The 25831-nt window shown below is 37.7% G+C and overlaps 1 protein-coding gene across 15 annotated transcripts in view; it reads right to left on the bottom strand.

The window, feature by feature from the left end:
- Positions 1-25831, bottom strand: part of FOCAD (focadhesin) — a 322164-nt gene that overhangs the window by 277460 nt on the left and 18873 nt on the right. For 13 of the 15 annotated variants that reach the window (XM_055294111.2, XM_055294104.2, XM_063609849.1 and 10 more), the window contains 3 exons: positions 13679-13767; positions 10931-11005; positions 8257-8411 (listed from right to left, as the gene is read on the bottom strand). In XM_055294111.2, coding sequence (XP_055150086.1) covers positions 8257-8411; positions 10931-11005; positions 13679-13735 — 287 coding nt within the window. In that variant the 5' untranslated portion in view covers positions 13736-13767. Of the gene's footprint in view, positions 1-8256; positions 8412-10930; positions 11006-13678; positions 13768-17148; positions 19606-22859; positions 22883-25831 lie in introns of those variants that run through there. The other 2 variants (XM_055294110.2, XM_055294112.2) reach the window with 2 other exon arrangements.

Here is a 25831-nt window from a genome sequence, read left to right on the forward strand (position 1 = left end):
TCACAAGTTGAAAATTCCACACCTGAAGCCAGGTGACAGGCTACAGACAAAATACAGTTAAAACTTTGTTTCATGCACAAAGTTATTTAAAATATTGTACAAAATTACCTTCAGGCTATCTGTATAAGGTGTACATGAAATATAAATGAATTTTGTGTTTAGACTTGGGTCTATCCAAGATATCTCTTTATATATATGCAAATATCCCAAAATCCAAAAAACATAAAATCTGAAACACTTCTGGTCCCAAGCATTTCAGACAGGGGATACTTAGCCTATAATGAGAGGGAGTATGGCTCAATAATGACATTAAAGATTCAAAAAAAAATTTTTTTTTTAATTTTTAGTCAAGCTCTACCAACTACACTAACTAGAAAACACTTGGGCAGATTGTTTTTTGTTGGTTAATATGGCATGATTACTACTGTGCATATGAATAACATGTATCAGATTCCTTTTGTTTGGGAATTATTTCATTACAACACTAAACACTGCTCATGTATGCTGGGTCTCTTTTTCAAAGACTACAAATAATGCTTGTTTTTTTGCTTTCAAAATATACCAAATACGAGGCAAAACAATGTACCCATATTTGACCAGGGGTAGAATTAAAAAGGTTTGAGTTGAAGAGAATGACATAACATCCCAAGAGGGATGCATCCCTAGGTGTCATGGGAACAAATGTGGCCAAGTCCCTTTTTAACTGGAAAGGATTTCAGATCCCTGAACAAGATAATTCATCAGTCTTAAGCATAGTAAGTCATCAGCAAATAAGAGAATGATAAACACTAGAAAAATAATCAAATCATTGTCTAAATTCATTATAAAACTATGAGAAAACTATAAAACTATATGAAAGAGATAAACAGAGACAAGACAAGGACAAAATAAACAGTTCTGAGAAATCCATGCTTAAATGAATGACCAAAAAAAATGCTTCTTTAAAATAAAATCTGGCCGGGCGCGGTGGCTCACGCCTGTAATCCCAGCACTTTGGGAGGCCGAGGCGGGCGGATCACGAGGTCAGGAGATCGAGACCATCCTGGCTAACACAGTGAAACCTCGTCTCTACTAAAAAAAATACAAAAAATTAGCCGGGCAAGGTGGCGGGCACCTGTAGTCCCAGCTACTCGGGAGGCTGAGGCAGGAGAATGGCGTTAACCCCGGGGGGCAGAGCCTGCAGTGAGCCAAGATCGCGCCACTGCACTCCAGCCTGGGCGACAGTGAGACTCCGTCTCAAAATAAATAAATAAATAAAATAAAATAAAATAAAATAAAATAAAATAAAATAAAATAAAATCTAAGAGATGTAACGTTACTGAGCTTTTGCTTAACAAAGTTCTGTGCACTCATTTGTCTTCTATGTACCAAAAACGGCCTGATTTCTTCTGAAGCATTTTTCCATTATAAAAGTAACATGTGTTCAGTAGCCACTGTTCTTAAATCACCTAGAAACATCTTAGCATAAATACATGACTCTACAATGGAAGATTTTGTGACAAAGCCTTCAACCAGATCAACTAACTTAAAAAGAAATAGGGCAGAATGTCCTAGATCAGAAAAGTGGCTGGAACCACTTTTCTGATTAGGAACTGAAAGTTGAGAGAAATTCTGGGATTTTCAAGCGGGGAAAAAAGGATTGGGGAACAAAAGGAAGGTGAACATCTAGAAACAAGCTAATAAGCTTAAAAGGAATATTTAAAAGACAAGATGGGAAACAGATATGGACTAGCAATTCTGTCACTCTCTAATAAGAGTTAAATAAGCCATAATATCAATATAAATATAAACCTTGAAACCACATCAAATTCAGGTAGTAATGCTCTGACACCCCAGCTGCAGATTAAAATGTGCTGTCTTCCCTAAACCTTGGAGGAAACCTCATAAAGGTATCCTTCCTTGGTTCTTCTTCTCCTGCCAAATAAAATAAAGAGAAAGAAGCTAAATAATACAGAAAAGCTTCAATAATGTAACAAGATATGAATACAGTTGCTAGCCATTTCCTACATAACAAAGCAATTAAGTTTCCCAAGGAACAGGGTCATCAATAAAAGAGAAGACCTTGAGAGACAAGAATTTTCTCCATAAATCATCCTAAATCTTAACTCCAAATGATTCTCAGAATCATTTTTAACCACTGAACCTTCATCAACCCATGATCAAAGACTCACTGAATCCAAAAGCTTTACTTAGGACCCACTACAAGAATTTTTAATATCCTATGCTAAATTTCATTAAAAGGTAGACTTTAGAAGTCTCAGAAAATACACTTTAATACACTTTATATTCCCAAATACCTCGAATGCAGGTCCCTTCCCTGTCTGAGAGCACAAAAGGCATACAAATCAAGTGCTAGCCTAGTTTATCCAGAGTATAACCTTCTTACCAGGCACATTAAGACAAGAAATGGGGGAAGCAGTTGAGCCGAAATTACAGGCTGTCATGACACCTCAGTATCAAAACTGAATACCTGGTTCTGCAGGAGAGCAAGACTTTTTATTCACAATCCTGTTACTAAGCAACTGTAACAATGGTTGCATGAGCCTTCTAGAAGCCAGCACAGTTAAGGGGAAAAAAATTCTAAGGAAAGAAAAATGGTTTGGGACTCTTTATTCCAGGATACAGTCAATGTAAAGACAAAAACAAACAAAACCAAAAACAATCTAAACTCAGAACAATTCCTGAAAGGTCTACAAAACTATATGCTACTATATATCTTTCACTTTATTTTCAGTTTCATTTCATTTCAAAATTCACATTCGACTGGTGATAATGATTTCCTTACTGTGTTTCTTTTGTGGTCCCCTTCTTTCCTTCACCCTCCCTGGGGAATAATTTTTTTTCAAATTTCCTTACTGATGAAAAGAACATTTTAGAGCTCTTAAATCCATTTCTTTGTTTACAGAAGCTATAAAAACTAGTTTACAATTGTTTCATGTTGCCTCAGCTTTGAACAGAGAACACTCTAGGACATGAAACTATTCCTTTGAAGAGAACAGTCTCTCAAGCACAGCCAGACCCTTTCCCAGCCACTCCCTGAAGTTTAGACAACCAGATCTTTGCAAATGTCAAGTCTTTTTCAAAGTTAGACTATACAATGTAACCCGCTCTAAGCCACCGTTTCTCAAATTGTGGGCTTGGATTCAGGTGGGAGGGGGGCTTCCATACGTGTTCCAAAGGAATTTTATAGACTAGACTTGCAAAGGACGAAGGAGCAAGTTATAAGGCTGGAAGAGATGGGCACATCTACTTTTCCTTCCATCTTTCTTTCACGCTTTCAAAATCTGCTCTAAATGCTGAAAAAACTCAATAAGCTACATTCTCTAAACATCTATTCTGTAGAAGGCTGTTTCTCACTATTGGCTTTTTCTATCCACCCTACTCTCTCTTTCTCAGTTCCTGAAGGATAGTAGGTTAGAAGATAAATAGGCAAGATGGAAAGATAAAGTTTTAGAATTATTTTTCTTTAAGCAAAGATAAGCAATCATGGTGCGTCTCAGTTCCCAAAGTGCCTTTAGATTCCAATAAACCTCTAATTAAAGAGAAGTCAGAGACAAGTAGAAATTTAAATAATGGAAACTGAAGACCCAAACTGTCTCACCCAAAGTCATTCCCTGCATTTTATGGATTGATTGAGTGATTGATTGATTGAGATGGAGTCTCACTCTGTTGTCCAGACTGGAGTGCAGTAGTGCGATCTTGGCTCAATGCTACCTCTGCTTCCAGGTTCAAGCAATTCTCTTGCCTCAGCCTCCTGAGTAGCTGGGACTATAAGCACGTGTCACCAAGCCCAGCTAATTTTTTTTGTATTTTTAGTAGAGACGGGGTTACACTTTGTTGGCCAAGCTGGTCTCCAACTCCTGACCTCAAGCGATGTGCCTGCCTCAGCCTCCCAAAGTGCTGGGATTATGGGCATGAGCCACCACGCCTGGCCCATTCTTGCCTTTAAGTCCCAAAGACACAGATGGTTTTCTGTCTCAGAAGATTCCCCGAGGTTCATTTTGGAGGAGGAGGAGGCTATTTGAGTCTCCTGTTTTTAATTAGCTTGTTTCTTAAAATGGATTCTCATTTTGTTGGGTTTTTTTTTGTAAACATAAACGCTACAAAGTATAGTCTTCATAATCACTACACACCACAAAGTTCTGCTACTTGAAATAAAGCAAATGAAGAAAATTATGTTTTCTGACATACAAATAATTATTATATACACTGGCAACAATAAGGAAAACTTGGCACTTATATATTTTATGATCAAATTGATTCAAAAATTAAATTGGTTAGCTTCAGCATCTATTCTGTCTATATCTCCCTGTGGATGACAATTTAGACAATATGAACATTCTCAGATAAGAAATTTTGTTTAAAATGTCCAGCATCCTTCCACTGTTAAAACTCCTATATTTGCTTATTATAAAATTCAAGGCTTTCTTCCATATGTTGGCCAAATAGCCAAAGAACCTTAAAAATTTATGGTCACCTATATGTATAAGATTAATAACTGAAACATTATCTATTGTAAAAGATTAGAAATAATAGGAAATTGATAAATTATGGCTCATCCACACAATGGAATATTATGCAGCTAGAAAAAAAATAGAAAGCTGTTTATATATTTTATAGAATGAGCTCTGAAATGGTTTGGATGTTTGTCCCCTCCAAATCTTATGTTGACATATGACTCTAAATGTTGGAGACAAGGCCTGGTAGGGGGTGACTGAATCACGGGGTCAGATCCCTTATGAATGATTTACTACCATCCCCTTGGTGACAAGTGAGTTCTTGCTCAGTTAGTTCACACGAGATCTGGTTGTTTAAAAGAATCTTGGACCTCCCCCTCTCTCTCTTGCTCCTGGCTCTTGCCATGTGACATGCCTGCTCCCTCTTTGCCTTCCACCATGACTGTAAGCTTCCAGAAGCCCTTGCCAGAAGCAGATACTGGCACCATGCTTCCTGTACAGCCTGTAGAACCGTAAGCCAAAATAAACCACTTTTTATAAATTACCCAGCCTTAGGTATTTCTTTATAGCAATGCAAGAACAGCCTAATATAAGCTCCAAGATATATTTTTTCACTGAAAATGCAAAATAAAGAATACTATGTAATAGGCTACTATTTCTGTTTGTTAAGGAAAATATACATGTAAATACACATACATACAAATTTTCTATTATATATTACATAGAATATAATAAGACCTACTAACAGTTTGTCTTCCACAGGGGGGGAAAAAAACATAGATACTGGGATAGGACAGAGGCTTTGCCTAAAATATCCAATGTGAATATATTATCTATTCAAAAAAAACACATTTTTTTTCTTTTTTGAGACCGAGTCTCGCTCTGTCACCCAGGCTGGAGTGCAGTGGCGCAATTTCAGCTTCAGCTCACTGCAAGCTCCACCTCCCGGGTTCGAGTGATTCTCCTGCCTCAGCCTCCCGAGTAGCTGGGATTACAGGCATATGTCACCACGCCCGGCTAATTTTCGTATTTTTAGTAGAGATAAGGTTTCACCATGTTGGCCAGGCTGGTCTCGAACTCCTGACCTCAAGTGATCCGCCTGCCTCGGTCTGCCAAAGTATTGGGATTACAGGCATGAGTCACCACACCTCGCCCAAAAAACACATTTTTAAATTTAAAAATAACTAAGGTTACCCACAAATTATAATATGCAGAGATGACAGGATAATTCACTATCTGCAAAGCTTTGTAAATTTGCAATTTACAATAGGGAAGAAGAATTAATACTGATGTGTGAATGATACCTCACACCAGCATAATTTTCTAAGATTATCTTCTAGAATTAAAGGTATAATCTAATCTACTCTAATTACACCTTAAATACACAGAAGATACTACATTGGCCCCATGAGCTGCTGATACTTTAACTTTTGAATATAAATAGTACAACTACACATTTTACATTTGCAGATTTTTAAGGCATTTGAAAACATGTGGGGTGGGGGGCAACAAATACCATACCTGCATTTCACAAATAAAAAAGGTAAGGTAAAATCTAGGTGGTTTGCATAAGATCAACCAATAAATGAGAAAAAGAGAGACACATAAAAATCTTAACTTTTCAAAATTCTCCTCAAAACTACTTTTTTAATTGGTATACAATAGAATTATTCTAAAATTTTTGTGTTTATATGTGTGTATGTGAATGTGTGTAGAAACAGAAAGAGAGAAAGTAGTAAGTTTTCAGTCATGATCAAATCTTCACTTATTCAGAAATATCTGGGCATCTACTAAGTGTCAAAGAGAGTGGCAGATACCAAAATACAGGTTTAAAAATAATACACATAGGCACATATTGTGAAACAACAAGTAGCACAGCAGAGAAGTGGGAAGTGTCTGGACAGGAAAGAGGACATCTGAGCACAGCCTGAAAGGATAACAAAGATGATGTCAGACAGAGAAGGGGAAGGAGCATGCCATGCTGGTGTGGAACACACACAAGGGCTCAGGAAGACTGAAGAGTTGTGGATGTCTAGAGAAGAGGGTTCATGGGGGGAAACATAACTTGAACAGAAGGCTGGATCTAGTTTGGGAAGGGCTTTTCCTTTTGCAACCAGACTGCAAAAGGAAAAAGAAAACCCAAGCCAGGCATGCTGGCACACATCTGTAGTCCCAGCTACTTAGGAGGCAGAGGCGGGAGGACTACTTGAGCCTAGGAGTTTGAGGCTTCAGTGAGCTACAATAATGCCTGGGCAGCATAGCAAGACCCAGTCAGAAAGGAAACAGAGAAAGAAAGAGAAAGAGAGAGAGAGGGAGGAGAGGAAGGAAGGAAGGGAGGGAGGGAGGGAGGGAGGGAGGGAGGAAGGAAGGAAGGGAGGGAGGGAGGGAGGTAGGAGAGGGGAGGGGAGGGAAAAGAGGGGAGGGGAGGAGAAGGGAGAGGAAGGGGAGGGGAGGGGAGGAGAGGGCAGGGCAGGACAGGGCAAAATTAAGACCAAGGTGCCAAAAAGACACAAAGAAATGATCTGAGGAAACAGGAAACGATTTATAAAGAAAAGTTAAAAGGCTAGGGGATATTTAACCTAATCAACTTCAAGCCCAGGAATCTTTCCACAAATTTTTGTTGTTGTTGTTAAGATGGAATTTCGCTCTGTCACCCAGGCTGGAGTGCAGTGGTGTAATCTCGGCTCACTGCAACCTCCATCTCCTAGGTTCAAGTGATTCTTATGCCTTAGTCTCCTGAGTAGCTGGGATTACAGGCAAGCATCACCACGCCCAGCTAATTTTTGTATTTTTAGTAGAGACACAATTTCATCATGTTGGCCAGGCTGGTCTCGAACTCCTGACTTCAGGTGATCCACCCACTTCAGCCTCCCAAAGTGCTAGGATTACAGGCGTGACCCACCGCATCTGGCATCTTTCCACAGATTGATAATTACAGCTGTACTCCATCTCCACTAAAGGCAGGGAAAAAAATTAAGTACTCAGCCCGATGATACTATAATAAAGGTGAGTGAAAAACACTGGAAAAACAAGTAGCACCACAGAGGAGGAGGGAGGCTTGGTGAGAGGTGAGGGAAGGGGGCAAAAGCCCAAATGATTTGAAGTAGTCAAAAATTAAGACATATAGATCAAGACAATTTCTTGAAGCAAAGAGTAACAACTCTTTTTCAGGGAATATTTTATAACAGAGGCTCACTGGTTCAAACATGGTCCTATTTGACCATCTCTGAATGGAACCCTCTTATTCCTTATTATCCCATTACCTCAGTCTGTAAATGGACTAAATACGGTCATACCAAACAAATTCAAACAACAAAACATTATTAACTTTGAAAAATCAGGGGGAAGACATCCCTAAATCACAAAATATTTGAGAAATAAATGCCATTATTTTCTAATACACTAATGCCAAGGCCTGGCCAAGTAATGCCACTACAATGTATAAACTATACCACTGTGGAAGAAGCATTGTTTATGGACAACCTTCTTTCTTAAAATGTCAGGAATCTACATTATATTTTTGAATTATAAACTATTTAGCTATTTTCTTCTTAAAAAGGGCAACGACAAATTTAAGTAGAGCCCCAAAACTTAAGTACTGCAAATGACCACAAATTCTGAAACTATAGGGTTTAAATTAGCATGATCTTTTCATATATGAAACAGCAACTCATGACATTTTAAGAGCAAGAAAAACAACTGGCAAGTAGGATGAATGCTGACTCTTAATAGGGATTTAGTGAATTTTTTTTCCTAAAAACTTAAATCATTAACTGACCAAACACTAAGGAAAAAGTACCTGGTTGATGGAATCAAGTTGAGTATCCCATTGAGAACATAGCTGAACTCTGCATGGTCCTGAGCAACGAGGGCCACCAGACCTTCACAGCAGGCTGTTCGAACCACTACATTGTCACTGCAACACTTCTCCCACAGCAAGTTCAAAGCAGGAGTCTGAAACCAAACCAGTGATTAGAAGACAATTCTGATGAACAGCAAACACACACACACACCTTCAGTCATTCATCAATGAGTAATTTGTTCACAGTAGGCTAGCTTTCCTTTATAAAGATGATGCTGTTGTCACTCTGTTCCTAGAATAAAATGAAGTCAATTTTCCAAGAGAGGTAATGGATGTGTTTTGATACAGCAACTCTCTCTCACCTGATATCATGGCTATAAAACAAGGCTGGCTGCAGGCAGAGGTATGACCTGAGTTCAAGCAACACAACAAAGCTAAGACTTGGCTCTAGCACATTGCTCTAACCAAACAATTTAACCAGACACTAACAGTATCAGTATATCAGTTAGTCTAAGTTGAACTCCAAATACTATTTATGCCATAAGCCTTCAATGACAATAACAGTTATTTTCAGAAGATGTTCCTCCTCTCCTACTACCAACCTCTATCACCTACATGCACCTCACCACCACCCACAATGCCCCTGCCACAATTTCTGGAAGTCTAACGTGGGCCCAGATATAAAGAGAGAAGTAGGACAGGCCACCAGCAAGCTGCTCATTCCATGGCTACCAAAAAAAAAAAAAAAAAAAAAAAAAAAAAAAAGCCTAGGAAAACTGTTTGCCCAAGAAAGAAACTGTGACTTCTCCCCCTTCACACTGTGACTCTGTCTTCATTGATAGAACAGCATGAGAAGGACATATAAGCAAATATAAGTTTTCACTTTAGAATACCCTATCAAAGCAGGGATTCTAGCTTTTATAACTTTCTCAGGAATCCAGGCCCACCAAAAGGGTTCACTGCTAACAATAAACCTATATGACTGTATTGTGGATAAAGTCCATTTAGACTTACACACAGTTGTATTAAAAAAAAAAAAACAGATAATGAAGCAATTTTTCCTTTTTCCTGATACAACTTATTAGGGAAATATATAATTTGGGAAAAATTAATATCCCGGCTCCCAAAGAATAACTATTAATAAAAGAATGAAAATCAAGGCCAGGCACTGTGGCTCATGCCTGTAATCCCAACACTTTGGGAGGCCAAGGCGGGTGGATCAACTTAGGTCAGAAGTTCGAGACCAGCCTGGCCAACATGGTGAAACCCTGTCTCTACTAAAAATACAAAAAACTGGCTGGGCGTGGTGGCACACACCTATAGTCCCAGCTACTCGGGAGGCTGAGATATGAGAACTGCTTGAACCCAGGAGGCGGAGGTTGCAGTGAGCTGAGATCGCGCCACTGCACTCCAGGCTGGGCGACAGAGCCAGACTCTGTCTCAAAAAAAAAAGAAAAGAAAATCAACATCATTTTGTACCCACTTTCCCTCTGTAGCTGGCTAAGAATCTTTTCAATCTTAGCATCCCACTATTAAAATAACAATACAGTTAACAATCACTACAGGAAGGAAATATTTATATTCCACTTCTCCTTTTATTCAGAAGAACATTGTGTTCAGCTGTACTGACAATATCAAAGGATTCTAAATGTCATCACTCTATTATTACACCGGAAAAACAAAACAAACGAGTAAGTAAACTGCTGCCTCAGGTAAGACTGTGTAAGCATTCATTTTTAGTAGAAGAGGAAACAGTTCAGGGATTTGACATTCAATAAATCCTGACAGTTTAAGTAAAATCACTAGATCTTCTCAAAGTACACAATGTGATTATAGGCAGGATTAGGATCAGAGTTCTCAGAAAATCTAATTTATATGACTACATACAAACACCAGAAAAATGTCAATTAGTGAAGTGTGTCCTACACTTACTTCAACATGTCTGCAGAAGCAATAAAGAAATGTAACTTGGAGCAGCTAATCAAAAAGAATGTGAGACAAAGGAAATCATTTATTTCTGCTGTGAAAAAAAAAATCTTATTTCCATCACTTATGTTCCCTATAGAGGACACCTGAGAACACCTCTCTTAAGAAGAGCTTCCCAACTAGCAGGTCAAAATACACAACATTGATCAACCAAACCCCAAGTGGTGTATCTCGGTAAACTGGCATTGCTTCAACTCTGAGCATTCACCTGCTGTTTGTGTAAGATGGAATTTTTCAGCTTTGACTGTCAATGTATGACTTTTCCAACTAAGAACTCACAGCTGGGGCTGGGCTAAAGCATGAGAAATCTACATCCAAACAGAGCCACTCTGTTCATTCTCTTCATTACCAAAATAATTCCCTCAGAGGTAACTCTATCAATCTTCTCTAAAACATGCTTTCTCTCATTCCACCCATATTATTTTTCATTAATAGTCACAAGAATACTCCTCTCCAGCCCCTCCCTCCATGTCTCATTCCTAGAGTGTTTTAATAAATTTAAAACTTTTTTATTGCCACATATTAAAAAGGCAAACAAATAAACAAAAAAGGCAATGAAGTTCTCACAGTTCAAAAACATTTCTACCATGATCTGAACTATCAGGGAAACAAGACAGGTGCATATGTGATCCAGCTAGTAGCAATCTTATCTGAAGAGAATTAAAGCATAAAGTTAAACACAGACCTGATTTGTAGATTGGTGAATCTTTTCTGAAAAACCATTCTCCTTTAGGACTGCAGCAATAAGATGACCCACAGCCTTAAAAAGAAATAAAATTAATGAACACAGTCCCTTAGAAGTTCTTTCCAAATATCAATACTAGTTGATATGAATATGCCAGGCAGTCAATTAGGATTAAGTAAAATTCCCATTAACTAAGTGTGTGCTATGTAGAAGGCATTGAATTAGGCACTCCACATGCACAATTTCTAATCTTCACAATAGCCCTCAAGGTAGGCATATCTATCCCAGGTTACCAATAAGCAACTATAGTGCATAGAGGTTAAGAAAACTGCCAGATTTTTGGTTCAAATTGCTGTCAGTATCAGAAGATAACTTGAGATTGCTTACTCCATTAAAACATGAATGAGAAAGCCCATAGGTTTTAAAATCATCTTTGCACTGAAATGAAATCCACCATGCTTCATCACATCGTTAACGAATATGAAGAAAACTCATCTTTATGACTGTAGCCCACACAGATATGAATCAATAGGGCTTCCCTCTCCACCACCACCCTTCTCCCTCCTCTAGGCCATATAATTTTAATTTCTTTATCATTTTTTCATAGGTTTCAGCCCTTAAATTCAATTTAAATGTAAGCTTTCAGTCTAATAAATCTCTAAAGTTTTCCCATATCCTGCTTTAGTAATTCAAGCCTCTTATAGGAGTGCTGGTTGTATAAAGACATAAACAGCATTACCTCCTGCTACCTCAACTTTATTCCCCTAGTTCTTACCCAGCACTACTGTCTTAGAGCCAATAGGCTAGCAACAATCATTGCCATTCTGTGTACGGGTTGGAAAAAACTTCACTATTGCAACAACTGTCCATCCTGCACTTGGGACCAAATTACGGTATAGCTGTGAATAACTGTCAGTCCTGCGAAGTCTCCAGAACAGCTCAAATAAAAACACAGCACCCACTCCTTCCTCATTGTTCTCTTTGTATTTCAAACATTGGAACTGATTTAAGACCGTGGTGCTTGTGGTCTAGTTTTGCGATATAAGTCACTCATTTACATGAACATTAAGTTTAGTCCAACTTACTGTCTCTTATCTCCTAGTAAAAGGAAGAGTAATAAGAACTGAGCACCCATGGATAGGTTGAGCTCCTGTTTTACAAAATATACCATATTTCATTGAATGGAACTGATCAGGAATTGCAGGTTGCACCATTATACTGTGTACCACTAAGAAAGAAAAAAGGCTGCCAATTAGTCTATGATATACAATGCTTCTTATAAGTTAGAATTTTGGTTTTATAGTCACACAAGAGTTCTTTTAGACTCGTGTAGAAAATCATGCCCAAGTTCACAAATGTGCAGGCAATACCAACGGTATCTCAACTGCTGCCATCAATTACTAGAGGCAATCCAATTTCAAAGATGTTAAAATCTGAAAAAAACGTGTGTGAATCAATGAAATATGGTGCTAACATCGAGCAGTGGTTACAGAAGAACAATAAGAAATATTTGCAAAGGACAGGACACAAGAACCTAATAAAACCAATATGAAACACAATAGGGACAAAGAAAAAGCTACAGTTCATATCTAGAAAAAGAACTAAAAGAAGAGAAGCTTAATTCCCCATTCCCCACCAGGTTCAATTTATCTAATATACTTTTCACTTCATCTTCTAACAAATCAGAGATACTAGCATAAACTGATTTTTTAAAATACAAAACCCAAGGATAAATCAGCCTACATTGCTACTTAAGTGTTCTGTAACAGAATTCAAATAGACATCCTACACTAAACAATATAAATATATATATATATTTTTTTCACCTAATTTAACAGTGACATGTATGGGCGTTTCTTGATTATCTATGCTAACAAAGAGACTCCAGGCACAGAAAAATAAAACTGTGAACAGTATCCTCCAAGCCTTCATCTTCTTCTTCATGGTAAGGACCTGTAGGATATGACTCCAACCCAGCCAGGTAGAAGGGAATCTTGCATAAGGAGTGTTCTACTCCTCATGGAAGGGTTCCCCACTACCCAGCTAAGTCAATTCCCACAGCAGACATCTCCGAAGTTAACTGTTGAAAGTATCCAAGGTGCTGTACGTTGTTAAGTCTTCAAGATGGCTTCTGCTGGTCTGTTAGCTTTACTCTCATAAGAAAAGACAATAAGCTATTATGATACCTTGATTAACCAGAATGTTTCTAGTTAGCTAAAGGCTAACCAGAAAGCCATCTTTGTTTTAACTATTTAATTATTGAAAAGCTCTTTAAAGTTATCACAATCTTCTTAGTAGATATGTCAAATTTTTTAATCCAGGATATTTTACTTATTAAATGTCATTATTATAAAAATCTGTATAAAGGATAGGATATGTCTTCTTAAATATTAATCCCTCATACTCTTCGGACATATAACTATTTACCTCTGTTCCCAATAATTATAGGCCAAAAAAAAAAACAAACAAACAAACATATTCAGGGGCCTACTAGTTAATCAAGGTTTTATTATCTCTAGGAAGAAAAGTATGATACATAAACAGAAGCTGAGATTGATCAATTTCAAATATTTGCTTTCCTATGTCAAATATATATTTTCAAATTAACTCATAAAAGTTGTTTCATAAAATAATATAAATCTCTACATGTAGAATAAAATATTTAATATTAAATATATAAAGTTCAGTTAACAATCCACAGAACAGGTTTATTTGTTACCATGAGCAAAAATAAACAAACAAAATTACCTGTGATTGGATAAGAGAATTTGGAAATTCAAACCTTTTCCTGATATCATCTGACATTTTTGCTTCTCTTACATGTATGTGTGCAGCTTCTGTAACCAAAACAAAAGAATATTTGTTAGTCTTCCAACTGGTCTGAATTGGGGCTCCAATTAATTATTCCTCAAATAATGTGAATGTAATCCATTCCAAAGACAACAATGGAAATAAAGCTGTACAGAGTAATCCTTGGCATAACTTCATTGTCATCCAGCACTCAAATGTCATGATTGATAAATAAACTAAAAATGCCCAACAGCTCTTGGTTTTTCCCATGAGAGCTAATCCTGAAAAAGATGAATTTGCACTACGGAAATGAAAAAAATATCCAAAAGTTCAACCACACATTTGAAATAGAAATTAATTCTTTTGTGGATCAAAACTTATAAGGGAGAAAGAGTCAAACTGTCATAAAATTACTTCATCTATGCCTCACTTTGGCACAAGCTTTCATCTAAGCACTAATCCAACTGCTAGTGACAAGTGTGAAGCCTAGGTGAACTTTTTTCAAGAAGCATAGAAAAGACCTAGAAATTCACACGTTAAAACAGACTGCTTCTTTCCTAAAGGAGGAACAAGCAAACAATTAGCACCAACTTTTAATATTTATATCTCACTTATCATTCCTACTGGGCTCACAAGAAAAGAAAAGCGAAAGAGAGAGAGAGGAAGGAAGGAAGGAAGGAAGGAAGGAAGGAAGGAAGGAAGGAAGGAAGGAAGGCGGGCGGGCGGGCAGGCAGGCAGGCAAGCATGCAAAAGGATGGGGAAGGCAGGTGGTAAAGCAGGAGCATGGAACTAATAAGAGGATTTCCTAAGGATCTCAATTTATCCCATTTCCATGAAGCACTGAACCTACCAAATTACATTACTTTGAAAAACAGGGTCCTCTAGGTCACCTACTTATTACAATATAATTAAAATTAAAATTTATGTCAATAAACAACCCTAGATTAACTTATAACAAGCAGAAAAACCAAGTTCCCTTGATCTCAAAAAACAAAGCATATTGTAATGAACCAGCAGCCTTTTCCAACTACAGGTTGAGCAACCCTAACCTGAAAATACAAAATTCAAAATGTTACAAAATCTGAAACTTTTTGAGCACTGACGTGACACTCAAAGGAAATGCTCATTGGAGCACTTTGGATTTTCAGATTGGATTTTCAACTGGTTTAAAGTATATGCAAATAGTTCAAATTTTTTTTTAAAAAATCCAAATCCAAAACACTTCTGGTCCCGAGCATTTCAAATAAAGAACACTCAATCTGTACTTTCCACCCTTTTATCCAAAGCTAAACTCCCTGAATGGGTAATTTATCCTGGTATTTTTCTTCAACATCTATGTCCAACTTTCCTCCCCGAATTTGACATTCCACAACACTAAAACAACTTGTTCTAAGATTGCAAACTATTTTCCTATCTAAATCTACTTATTAGCTTAAGCAGGTCAAAAATTTTTAACTTCCCAATTGTGTCAATCACAACTTTCTTGTAGTTTTCTCCTCCTCTGAATTCCGTAATACAACAGAATCTCCTAAAGTGTGTCCCTGGGAAACACAGGAAAAAAATATCTCCATGGGTGAAAGAAAGATTCTATGCGGACATATGTTCCTATCTTGAAATTCATTCACTCATTTAACAAATACTTATTAGTTGCCTATTGTGTGTCCAGCACAGTTCTAGGTGCTTGAGTTATATCAGTGAACAAAACAGGCAAAAAATCTCTGCATTTATAGAGCTTACAGTCTAGTAGAAAGCAGCAGATAATTTTTTAAACAAATAATACATAAAATATGTTAGAAGATGGTAAGTGCTAATAAATTTAAGAAAAAAAGAAAGAAAGTGAAGCAGAATAAAGGGGATGAGAAATGGGAGAAGTGCACACTTTCCATTTTAAATATGGTAGTCCGGGTCAGTCTCTTCTAGAGAGGGTGGCATGTGAACAGACTTAAAGGAGGAAAGGAAGTTAGATTAGCCAAACAGATATCTAGGGGGAAGAGTGTCACAGGCACAGGAAAAAGGCCTAAGCTAATAAATTGCTTAAGCCCTGTCTTAGGAAGAATAAAGAGATGTGCATGCAGCAGAGTGAAGGAGGAAAAGAATGGTAAATCAGGTCAAAGGATCAATGAGAAGCCAGGTCATAAAAGGTCCTGTAGGCCACTACAGGGACTGACACACTTATCCTGAGTGAAATGGAAAGCTACTGCACAAAGAGGCAGTAGGATTTCAATAGAATCACTTGGGGTACCAAGTGGTCAGATTCTGGATATATTTGAAGGGAAAGCCAATGTGGCTGCTAATGGATTGGATAAGAGTATAGAAGAAAGGGCCAGGCACGGTGGCTCACACCTGTAATCCCAGCACTTTGGGAGGCTGAGGCAGGCAGATCACCTGAAGTCAGGAGTTCGAGACTAGCCTGGCCAACATGGCAAAACTCTGTCTCTGCTAAAAATACAAAAATTAGCCAGATGTAGTGGTACGCACCTGTAATCCCACCTACTCAGGAGGCTGGGATAGGAAAATCACTTGAACCCGGGAGGCGGAAGTTGCAATAAGCCGAGGTTGTGCCACTGCACTCCAGCCTGTGAATGAGTGAGACTCTGTCAAAAAAAAAAAAAAAAAAAGAAAAAGAATATAGGAGAAAGGAGTCAAGGATGACTCCAAGGTTTTTAATCTCAGCAACTTTTTTTTTTTTTTGTGAGACAGAGTCTCACTCCATCACCCAGGCTGGAGTGCAGTGGTGCAATCTCGGCTCACTGTAACCTCTGCCTCCCAGGTTCAAGCAATTCTCCTGCCTCAGCCTCCCGAGTAGCTGGGATTACAGGCGCCCACCACCACGCTCAGCTAATTTTTGTATTTTTAGTAGAGACAGGTTTCACCATGTTGGCCAGGCTAGTCTCGAACTCCTGACCTCAAGTGATCCACCCGCCTCGGCCTCCCAAAGTGCTAGGATTACAGGCGTGAGCCACCATGCCCAGCCTGAGCAAATTTATTTTTTATCTCAATTCCTTTGGCCATTTTACACATGGAACAATATAATTTCTATGTTACTTCTTACCATGGCATTTTTTTACTAAAAAGAAAAGACAGAGCTGCCATCACCTGAGATGGGGAACCAAGTTTTGTGAGGAAGACAAGGAATTCCATTTTGGACAGTTAAGTTTTAGATGCCTCACAAGTATCCCAAGGGGAAATGTCTCGTAGAAGGTCGAATACAGGAATCTAAACTTGGAGGGAGAGATTGTATTGGAGATACAAATAATGTTGCATATTATTAAAGAATATAAGAGGGTCTAATACAAGAAGTCTATTTAACTTTGCTTAACCCAGAATTTATCAAATCTATCTGGCCATGCAACAATGGAAATACATGCTAACCATCTATACTATCAGTCTCTCCTGGGATACACATTGGGAAACATTGTTTTACTGACTCCTCCTGTTCCTTTGTCCACTCTGCTCCTCGAGTGCTATCTTCCTTCCTGGAGGCACTCCCCAGCCACTCTGCCTTGTGCTGTTGTCCCTCCATACAAACTCTCCCACAGCTATCAGTCGTCATCTCGTACAGATCTCCAAATGCTTCCATACTTTCTCTTAGGAGGCTCTAAAACACCAGAAATTAGGGATATCAAAAACAAAACACATATTTCCTTTCAAAAAACTGTCACTTCAGTTCATTTTCCCCCAGTTCACCTCTCACAATTTCCTTCACCACCACTCTCTAAATCTAGTCAGCCACAAAATCGGCTTCCTTCTTTCTAGCACCTCAGAGGTTATTCTTGCTCTTCATTCTACACTCATCATCTTAGCTCCTCATGGCAGGCTTACTCCAGTAACTGCTTAGTCTTGGGGCTCTCCATGCTGAGTTCGTACACTGCTGTCAGATTAGCTGTACTGAACTGCTGTTTCCCATCACATCATTTCCCTGTGAAATTTTCATAGTGGGTTTTCAATTGTTTGTTAGATTAAATGCAAATTCTGATGCCTAGCTTTTATGCCTTCCTATCAACAGTCTTACCCATTCAACTTCATTTTCACTGCTGTAATTCTAATCTAGCTAAAACAGTTTCCAAAATGGTCCCCATGTTCAAAATCTGCTCAATCCTACAGGATTTCATTTCTTCTCTCCCACATAAAATGTCTCCTATATGCTTCCACTGCTTAAATATTAAACTCCTTTCATAGCACATCTCTGTTAAGCCTCTTTTAACTAGCTACATCTAACAGTAATCATATTGCTTTATATTCAGTGTTACTGCATTTTGGTCTGACCCACATGTAACTATTTATATCAGGACTAGAAATCTTTTTTCTGTAAAGGGCCAGAGAGCAACTACTCAAGTCTGCCATTGTAGCATGAAAGCAATAGGCAATACATAAATAAACGACTATGGCTGTGTTCTGATAAAACTTTATTTACAAAAACAAGTGGGTGGGCCATAGTTAGCTAACTCCCAGTACATAAAACTATTTTTAAATTAATTTACAAAATTTCTTGACATAATTCCTATAATTAACATTCAAATTTGGTCCTGTGCTCCCAGGCAGCTAGGGTAAATAAACAAAATAAATGATACCTCTTTTATAATCTAAAAGATAATATCCTTTATCAAAGAAAACAAACATTTTTGTGATCTTAAACTCTGAAGGAAATTTCTCACATTGGGCTTTATAAATGGAATATAGAGTGATATAATATGCAATACTACTTTTTTTTTTTTTTTTTTTTTTTTTTTTTTTTTTGAGACAGAGTTACGCTCTTATTGCCCAGGCTGGAGTGAAATGGCGTGATATCAGCTCACTGCAGCCTCTGCCTCTGGGTTCAAGCAATTCTCCTGCCTCGGCCTTCAGAGTAGCTGGGATTACAGGTGCCTACCACCACGCCTGGCTAATTTTTTGTATTTTTAGTAGAGGTGGGGTTTCACCATATTGGCCAGGCTGGTCTCAAAATCCTGACCTCAGGTGATCTGCCCATCTCGGTCTCCCAAAGTGCTGGGATTACAGGTGTGAGCCACCGTGCCCAGTAATATTACTTCTTTTTTAAGCAAACCCTGGATAAAGCCACAGGCATAATGTAACGTGTTATTCAGCAAAAAAAAAAAAAAAAAAAAATCTCAGCTACTGGGATCCAAGTACAGAGTTTTCTGATGATCTAATCTAACTCAAGAGAAGGCTGACTCTACAGTATCCAGAGAAGCAGGTAAGATTATTGATATGTCACAGAATATAATTACTCAAATATCAATGGTGATAGAACTATACAGAAGAAGATGTGGGGCTATGCACTCTGATCCAGGCCCAGAATGCTGGAATTCCAATATGGCTTTGGGGACCAGGAGAGCAGCTGAGTAGGCTAATAGCTTATTATAGAAGTGAAGAAGCTGAGCCATCCAAAAAGATGACCTTGTTTTCAGGAGGTGGGCCCCTGTGGAAAGAGAGTGTTGTTTTTATCTAAATTACCTAAGTATAGATGGCAAATACCAAAGATTACAAAAGACAGCCCTAATTTCAGTGTGACACCTCAGAAAATGAATGTTTTTTAAATCTATAGTAACTTTACCTTTCCTAACAAATAGCCATTAAGCATTCTCAAAACCACTACCCAAGCTGCAATATGACTTTACATCATTCTTGATTTGCTATCACTGGGCTACAAATTGCAAGTGTCTTTCATTTGCTGAAGACTTACATTTCAAGGTTAATCACAAGCATTGGCCTTTCTAGGTATAAAAACATCATATCCTTTTAGGGAATTTCAGAAAACAGTACACATGGTCACTTTGGCATTGGCAGGTGCAGCACATGTCCTATTTTTTTTTTTTTTTTTTAAAGAGACAGAGACAGGGTTTCACTTTGTCACCCAGTCTGGAGAGCAGTCTACTTTATTTTTAAGCTCACTTTCCTTTGGGTATTTTATACATTAAGGAAAAACAATTTATATATTACTTCTTGTCATGCCATTTTACTAAAAGGAAACCAGTAACAATATAATCCATAAACCACACACTACGAAAATGCGTGTTGGATTTTAAAAGATTTATCTCCAACCTTTCAATATGCCTTTTTTGTCTGTCTAAATCTAAATCAGAAAGAGAATTTTTAATGAAGTCTATAAGTTCCCAGTGAATCAAAACAGTTGTTTAATGTAAGCAATTATCACATTATCTGCCAAGGTAGTTCAGCCCCGTAAGAATACTTCCAAGAAAATTAATCTATCAATTGCACTAATAAAAGAGCAGTAGACAAAACACTTTGGGTTTTCAACTTTCTTTCTCAATAGTTTCTCTAGGATATTGTACAACTACGTATCACACAAAAGTACTTAATGTCAAACCTCAAATAAAGGACACAATCTTAAAGGCAAGAGAAAATCTAACCATTATGAAAACCCTGCTGGGTAGCAGAGACAGTAACTGATTATACAAGGTAGTTGGAGGAGGAGGGTCCAATGGTCAAGAAGACAGACATTTGACCTTGAGCACTCTTGACTACCAAATTTCTATATAGGAAGGGCTCAAGGGCAGTCCTCTGGCTGAAACTCAGGGCTATATAGAATATATATATTTTTTTACTTAAGAGACAGGGTCTCACTCTGTCACTCAAGCTGGAGTACAGTGACACAATCATAAGTCACTGCAGCCTCAAACTCCAGGGCTCAAGTGATCCTCCCATCCTCAGCCTTCCAAGTAGCTGGGACTACAGGCATGCACCACCGTGCCTGGCTAAAGTTTTTTTAAAATTTTTTTGTAGCAACGGGGACTCCCTCTGTTCCTTGGGCTGGTCTCAAACTCCTGGGTTCAAGTGATCCTCCCACCCTCAGCCTCCCAAAGCACTGGGATTACTACAGGTGTGAGCCACCACATCCAGCCCAGAGTACATTCTTAAAGCTAGTTTACATGAGCAGTATCATCTGCACAATGATAAAATGGCTAATAAAAAATAAGTACTTCATTCACATTAATGGGCTCTATGTTTTAGAGACACAAAATCCAGGGCTTTTCTTTTCCTAACATTTTATTAACTATTCCAATTATCAGTTATGGAATTTACTTAGTTTCTTCCTCCCACAAATTAAGCTATGGAACCATCAGCCTAAAACCATACTTTTAAACAAATATTTTGACAATTTTTATCTTTTTTATTACTTGTTGTGGATGGCTTATAGCAAAGCTGATGGGCACTATCAATAAATTTTGAGCTGATTTTATAAATTTATCAAGACTATGGCTCAAGGGTGGATTCTAGAGTCACCAACTGATTGACCCTGTCCCTCAAAAAAGAGGGGAAAAATTCTGCCTATACTTTTCAAATGCCCACCTTGTTGTACTGTCTAATATAGATCTCTTTCTCATTCTTCTGCTGCTTAGCTTCTCATTTACTGCTTCCCAGTCCCTAAGTATTTCCATGTATCCTCTCTAAGATCAGGCAGCTCGATTGTTTCATCACCTTGTATTAAATCCTGACACCTGCTCACACTTAGCCCCAGCTCTTGCTTCAAAAGCTTAAAAAATCCAACTGCCACCAACACTCCCAAATTAACAGGACAACATAATTGGAACCCTTTTAGCCACAGCTGACCCTTGAGAAAAGGTCCACTTATACGTGGCTTTTCTTCCACCTCTGGCACCCCTGAGACAGCAAGACCAACCTCCCCTTTTCTTCCTCCTCCTCACCCTACTCAACACGAAGGTGAAGATGAAGACCTTTATGATGATCCGCTTCCACTTAATGAAAAGTTCTCTTCTTTATGATTTTCTTAATATTTTCTTTTCTCTAGCTTTCTTTGTTGTAAGAACACCGTATATAATATATAAAATGTGTACGAATCAACTGTTTATAATATCCATAAGACTACTGGTAGTTAAGTGCTTGGTGAGTAAAACGTTACATACAGGTTTCTGACTGCATAAGGGATTGGCACCCCAAGACCCCAAATTGTTCAAGGGTCAACTGTATATGATTCATAAAAATTCATAAAAATTGAAAGTTTTCAACATTAAAGAGCAGGTGCAAGGAAACAGTAATTTTTAGTTATTATATTCTCAGAGAGACCATTAAGACACATTAAAATTAAACCCAGAGTAGAAAATACTTTTATCTTAGCCAGTAATTTCAAAATCAAGCTGAAGTAGATAGCAACTCAGTGGTGTGACAGAGCCACTTGGTCAATATTATAATAGAGAAAGCAGCAACCATATGATGTGGAAGAGACTGCTATTTATCCACCAATATCTGTTCTCGTCTTTTGTATTAACAAAACTGTAACCTGAACAGCTTCATTACATTTCCCAGCCTCAAATACGGTACAGTATGAATATGTGATCAAGTTCTCTCCAGTGGTGTTTGAGCAAAAGTGACGTAACATTTCCAGGCTGGAGTCTGCTTCCTCCACTCTCTCTTCGGAACCACAGTGAATTCTGGGCAACAGCCTAGATGCAACCATGCACATGAAGACAATGGCCCTGGGACTCTGTTGAAGAAACAAAATGGGAAGAACGTGGATCCCTAAATGATAGCTTGCTGCACGGCTGCATTCCTGGAACTCCAACTATTACAGGAAAAAACTTCTACACTGCTTGAACCATTCCATTTTGGGGTCTCCTTGTTGCAATATCTAGCACTTCCTTAACTAATATAATGGACCTAACATCATCTCCCTCCGTACATATTTTCACTAGAGAAATGAAGAAACAGTGTCAGAGAGGTTAAAGCAACTTGCCAAAAAGGAAAGTCATCATGACAGAGTTCAAGTGAGAACAGAGGTTTCTTGACTTCCAACCAAGTGTTCTTTCCACTGGACCATCGGTAGGTAACACGAGGCATGACCTGCACATTCCACATCACTGTATCATATCCCAGGAATTTTAAGATCAATAATTCAAGTACTGAGAAAATTTACATGACTATGAGTTCAGATGATCTCACTGGTTGCCATTTACTAAAAGTACAATGAATTCTATCAAATTCCTGCCTTTACAATTTAGTTCCTTCTCAATATCACATGCTACTTACAGATTTTGAAATGGGAGGCTAAAATAAGATCAAAGGCAGGAAATTCCAAGTCAGAACTGATTGCTGTCCAGGAAAACAAGGCATTAAAATAAAAAATAAAACCACAAACTTGGCCAGGCATGGTGGCTCATACCTGTAATCCCAAGACTTTGGGAGGTCAAGGCAAGAGGATCACTTGAGCCCAAGTGTTAGAGACCAGCCTGGGCAACATAAGGAGACTCCATCTCTACAAAAAATTTAAAAATTAGCTGGGTATGGTGGCTCATGCCCGTAGAAACAGCTACTTGGGAGGCTGAGGTGGGAGGATCACTTGAGCCCAGTAGATCAAGGCTCCAGGGAGCCAGGATTGTGCTACTGTACTCTAGCCTCGGTGACAGAACCAGCCCCTGTTTAAGAAAAAAAAACACATAAAACTGAATAATGCCTAACTAGTTACAAATTTTCTCTAATTACTCTGTGTTTTAACGTGTGGTATATGGATGTGTATATGCTAAATATATATCAATGAAAAACAGTTATTTTTTAAAATCTAAGGGCTTATGAATCTAGAATTTTTTCAGCATCCAATCTAAATCTTCAAGGTTAGCTTTTTTATCTTTTCTAGTATTATAATTTTTAAGTATTTTTCCTTCACCAAAACAATTACATATATTGCTCAGTACAAAACATTTTCTAAATAAAGACTTCATGTTCATACAAAATATTTACAGTATATTTACAATAAAACTGATACCTAATTATGTTAAATGTGTTACTGGCCAATAAATGATAGCAAAATCTCCACATTCACAATCTTACTTCAAATACCATTCAGTTAACTAAATTAGTAAAACATCACAGAATGGATGCTTTAGATATTTTGCTTGTATTTTCTCCCCTCAAAAATGACTCAAATTTTATATACTCACTCTCTAAAATAACTTACCTAATTCTTAGCAAATATTAATATGGTACAAAGTATACATAGTGTAAGGATGTAATATTTGGGATTTTCTATAAAATACCCAAGTATTGAAAGAAAAATAAAAGAAGATTGATAGATGAAACAGGAATGTCTAAATGTTAATAATAGGTACACTGGAATTCATAATACTAGTCTCTATTTTTATGTTTGAAATTCTCCATAATAAAAGGTCTTTTAAAACCCGTGTATGTGGCTCTTACTAGGAGAAAGGCAATATTCTAAGCATTTTACATGTATTAACTCATTTAACCCCCACAATAACATGGAGATAGTTACTCATTTTACAGATTAAGAAACTGAGGCACAGAAAATTTAGATAACTTTCCCAAGGTCACAGAGTAAGTGACAGAGGTGGAATTCCAACCTAAGTAGTCTCGCTCCAGTAAGTACATATGCACAAAGAAAAGCGCAGAATGTACAAATTGTGGATAATTTTTATTTTTGCTCATTCCCAGTTTCTAGTTGTTCTATGAGAATATGTGTTTTGTAATTTTAATAAAGTTACCAAAATAGGAAAATCTTGACTCACATTCTAATACATTTTGTAGAAATAGAGGATATAACTTTCTGACACCCAAATCACTGAAAGCGTAGAAATCCATCATTAAAGAGTGTCATAAAGTGAGTAGCAATTTAATAGAAAAATTGTTGATAAAATGATGAAAGATTACTTTGTTACTTATGTTTACCAATGCTTTATGAAAAGAGTAATATTGAAAAGGGGCCAATGTAATTTAGCCAGATAGATTTAAGTTTAAACCACTTAAAAACTTTCTTCCTTCATTTTCAAGGAGAAAAATAACTACTATAATTTCCCCAAGTAGACTGCTAGGAAATCTTCCTCCAAAATAAAAACTCTCACTCTGGAAAAGAATTATATAGACTGATTACAAGTTTATTGGCAACATTTTTGATTGCTGCAAAGTGACCGACCAAGCTCATTTGGTATTTTTCATAAAAACTAAATTACTAAATTCATGTAGAATGGAATAGATGTGGTTTAGTTATTTTAATTTGCATACTTAGTGCTAATGAAAGCTGAAGACCAAATGAACAAAAAAATTTTACAAGAAGATAGTAAATTTCTCTATTTTCAATAAAGTCAATGTACATACACCAAAATGGACATGGAGAGTATCTCTACATTTGAGTCCTTAATGGTTACAAGGACAAAAACAAAGTTATCGCAGTACTGTTAGACGAACCACAGTGAAAATGTTAAATGAATAAGATCAATAGTGCAGTGTGAAGCAATGACATATATTCTTTTGCAAACTCTAAGATTGTCCACAGAGAAGAATAACACCTTAATCTGATTAAGCTTCCAGTCTTACATACCTCTATCATCATGATAACAGAGCAACCTGACACAGACAGCAAAGCTCTGAGGGGCTTTGGGGAGCCCCTTTTGGGAGCTAAAGGGAGCAGGGAACCATAGACCTGGATGCAAATCCTGGTTCCAGCACTAAGCAAATCACTTACCATCTTGGAACCTGTTTCCTCATTGGTTAAACAAGGTCTTGTGAACAACAATATAAAGTGTGCCTTAAAGCCAAGAGAGTCTTGCACATAGCAGGCACTGTAGAAATGTGTGCTTCCTCCCTCCCTCAATACCATGTGGGACAGTCAAGGAAGGTGAATGACGGAAAGGAATTTGAATTTAAGTGATAAGTAGGGAATCTCTCATCAAGTGAGCAGTAATGAAGTAGAAAAATTGTTTTAATGATAAAAGATTAATTACTTATGTACAAAGATGGGATCTTGTATGCAAGTCACTAGAGAGAAATAAGACACCAGCCCCGAGGTTAGAATATAGGTAAGATTCCCATTTAAAATACAGTTTATGCAGCACTATTCACAATAGCAAAGACATGGAATAAAATACAGTTGACTTTTAACTCATATGCTGAAAACTTTTCAATAGCTCTCCACTGCAACTCCACAGGAAGGACGAAAGGTCCTGGTCTCACAACTCTCTTTCAGTCAGGGCACTTCAGCCACATTGGCCTTCAGTTTCCTCCTTGAACCACCCTGACAACCATACCCTCAGCTCCTTCCACATCTGGGTCTAGAACTCTCAGGCCCCTCAGCCTCAAGTGCGCTTGACTTGTTCAACTGTTCAAATAAGCTGTTTCTTCTCT

This window comes from Symphalangus syndactylus, chromosome 9, assembly GCF_028878055.3.
Source record: "Symphalangus syndactylus isolate Jambi chromosome 9, NHGRI_mSymSyn1-v2.1_pri, whole genome shotgun sequence".
NCBI classification, from domain to species: domain Eukaryota; kingdom Metazoa; phylum Chordata; class Mammalia; order Primates; family Hylobatidae; genus Symphalangus; species Symphalangus syndactylus.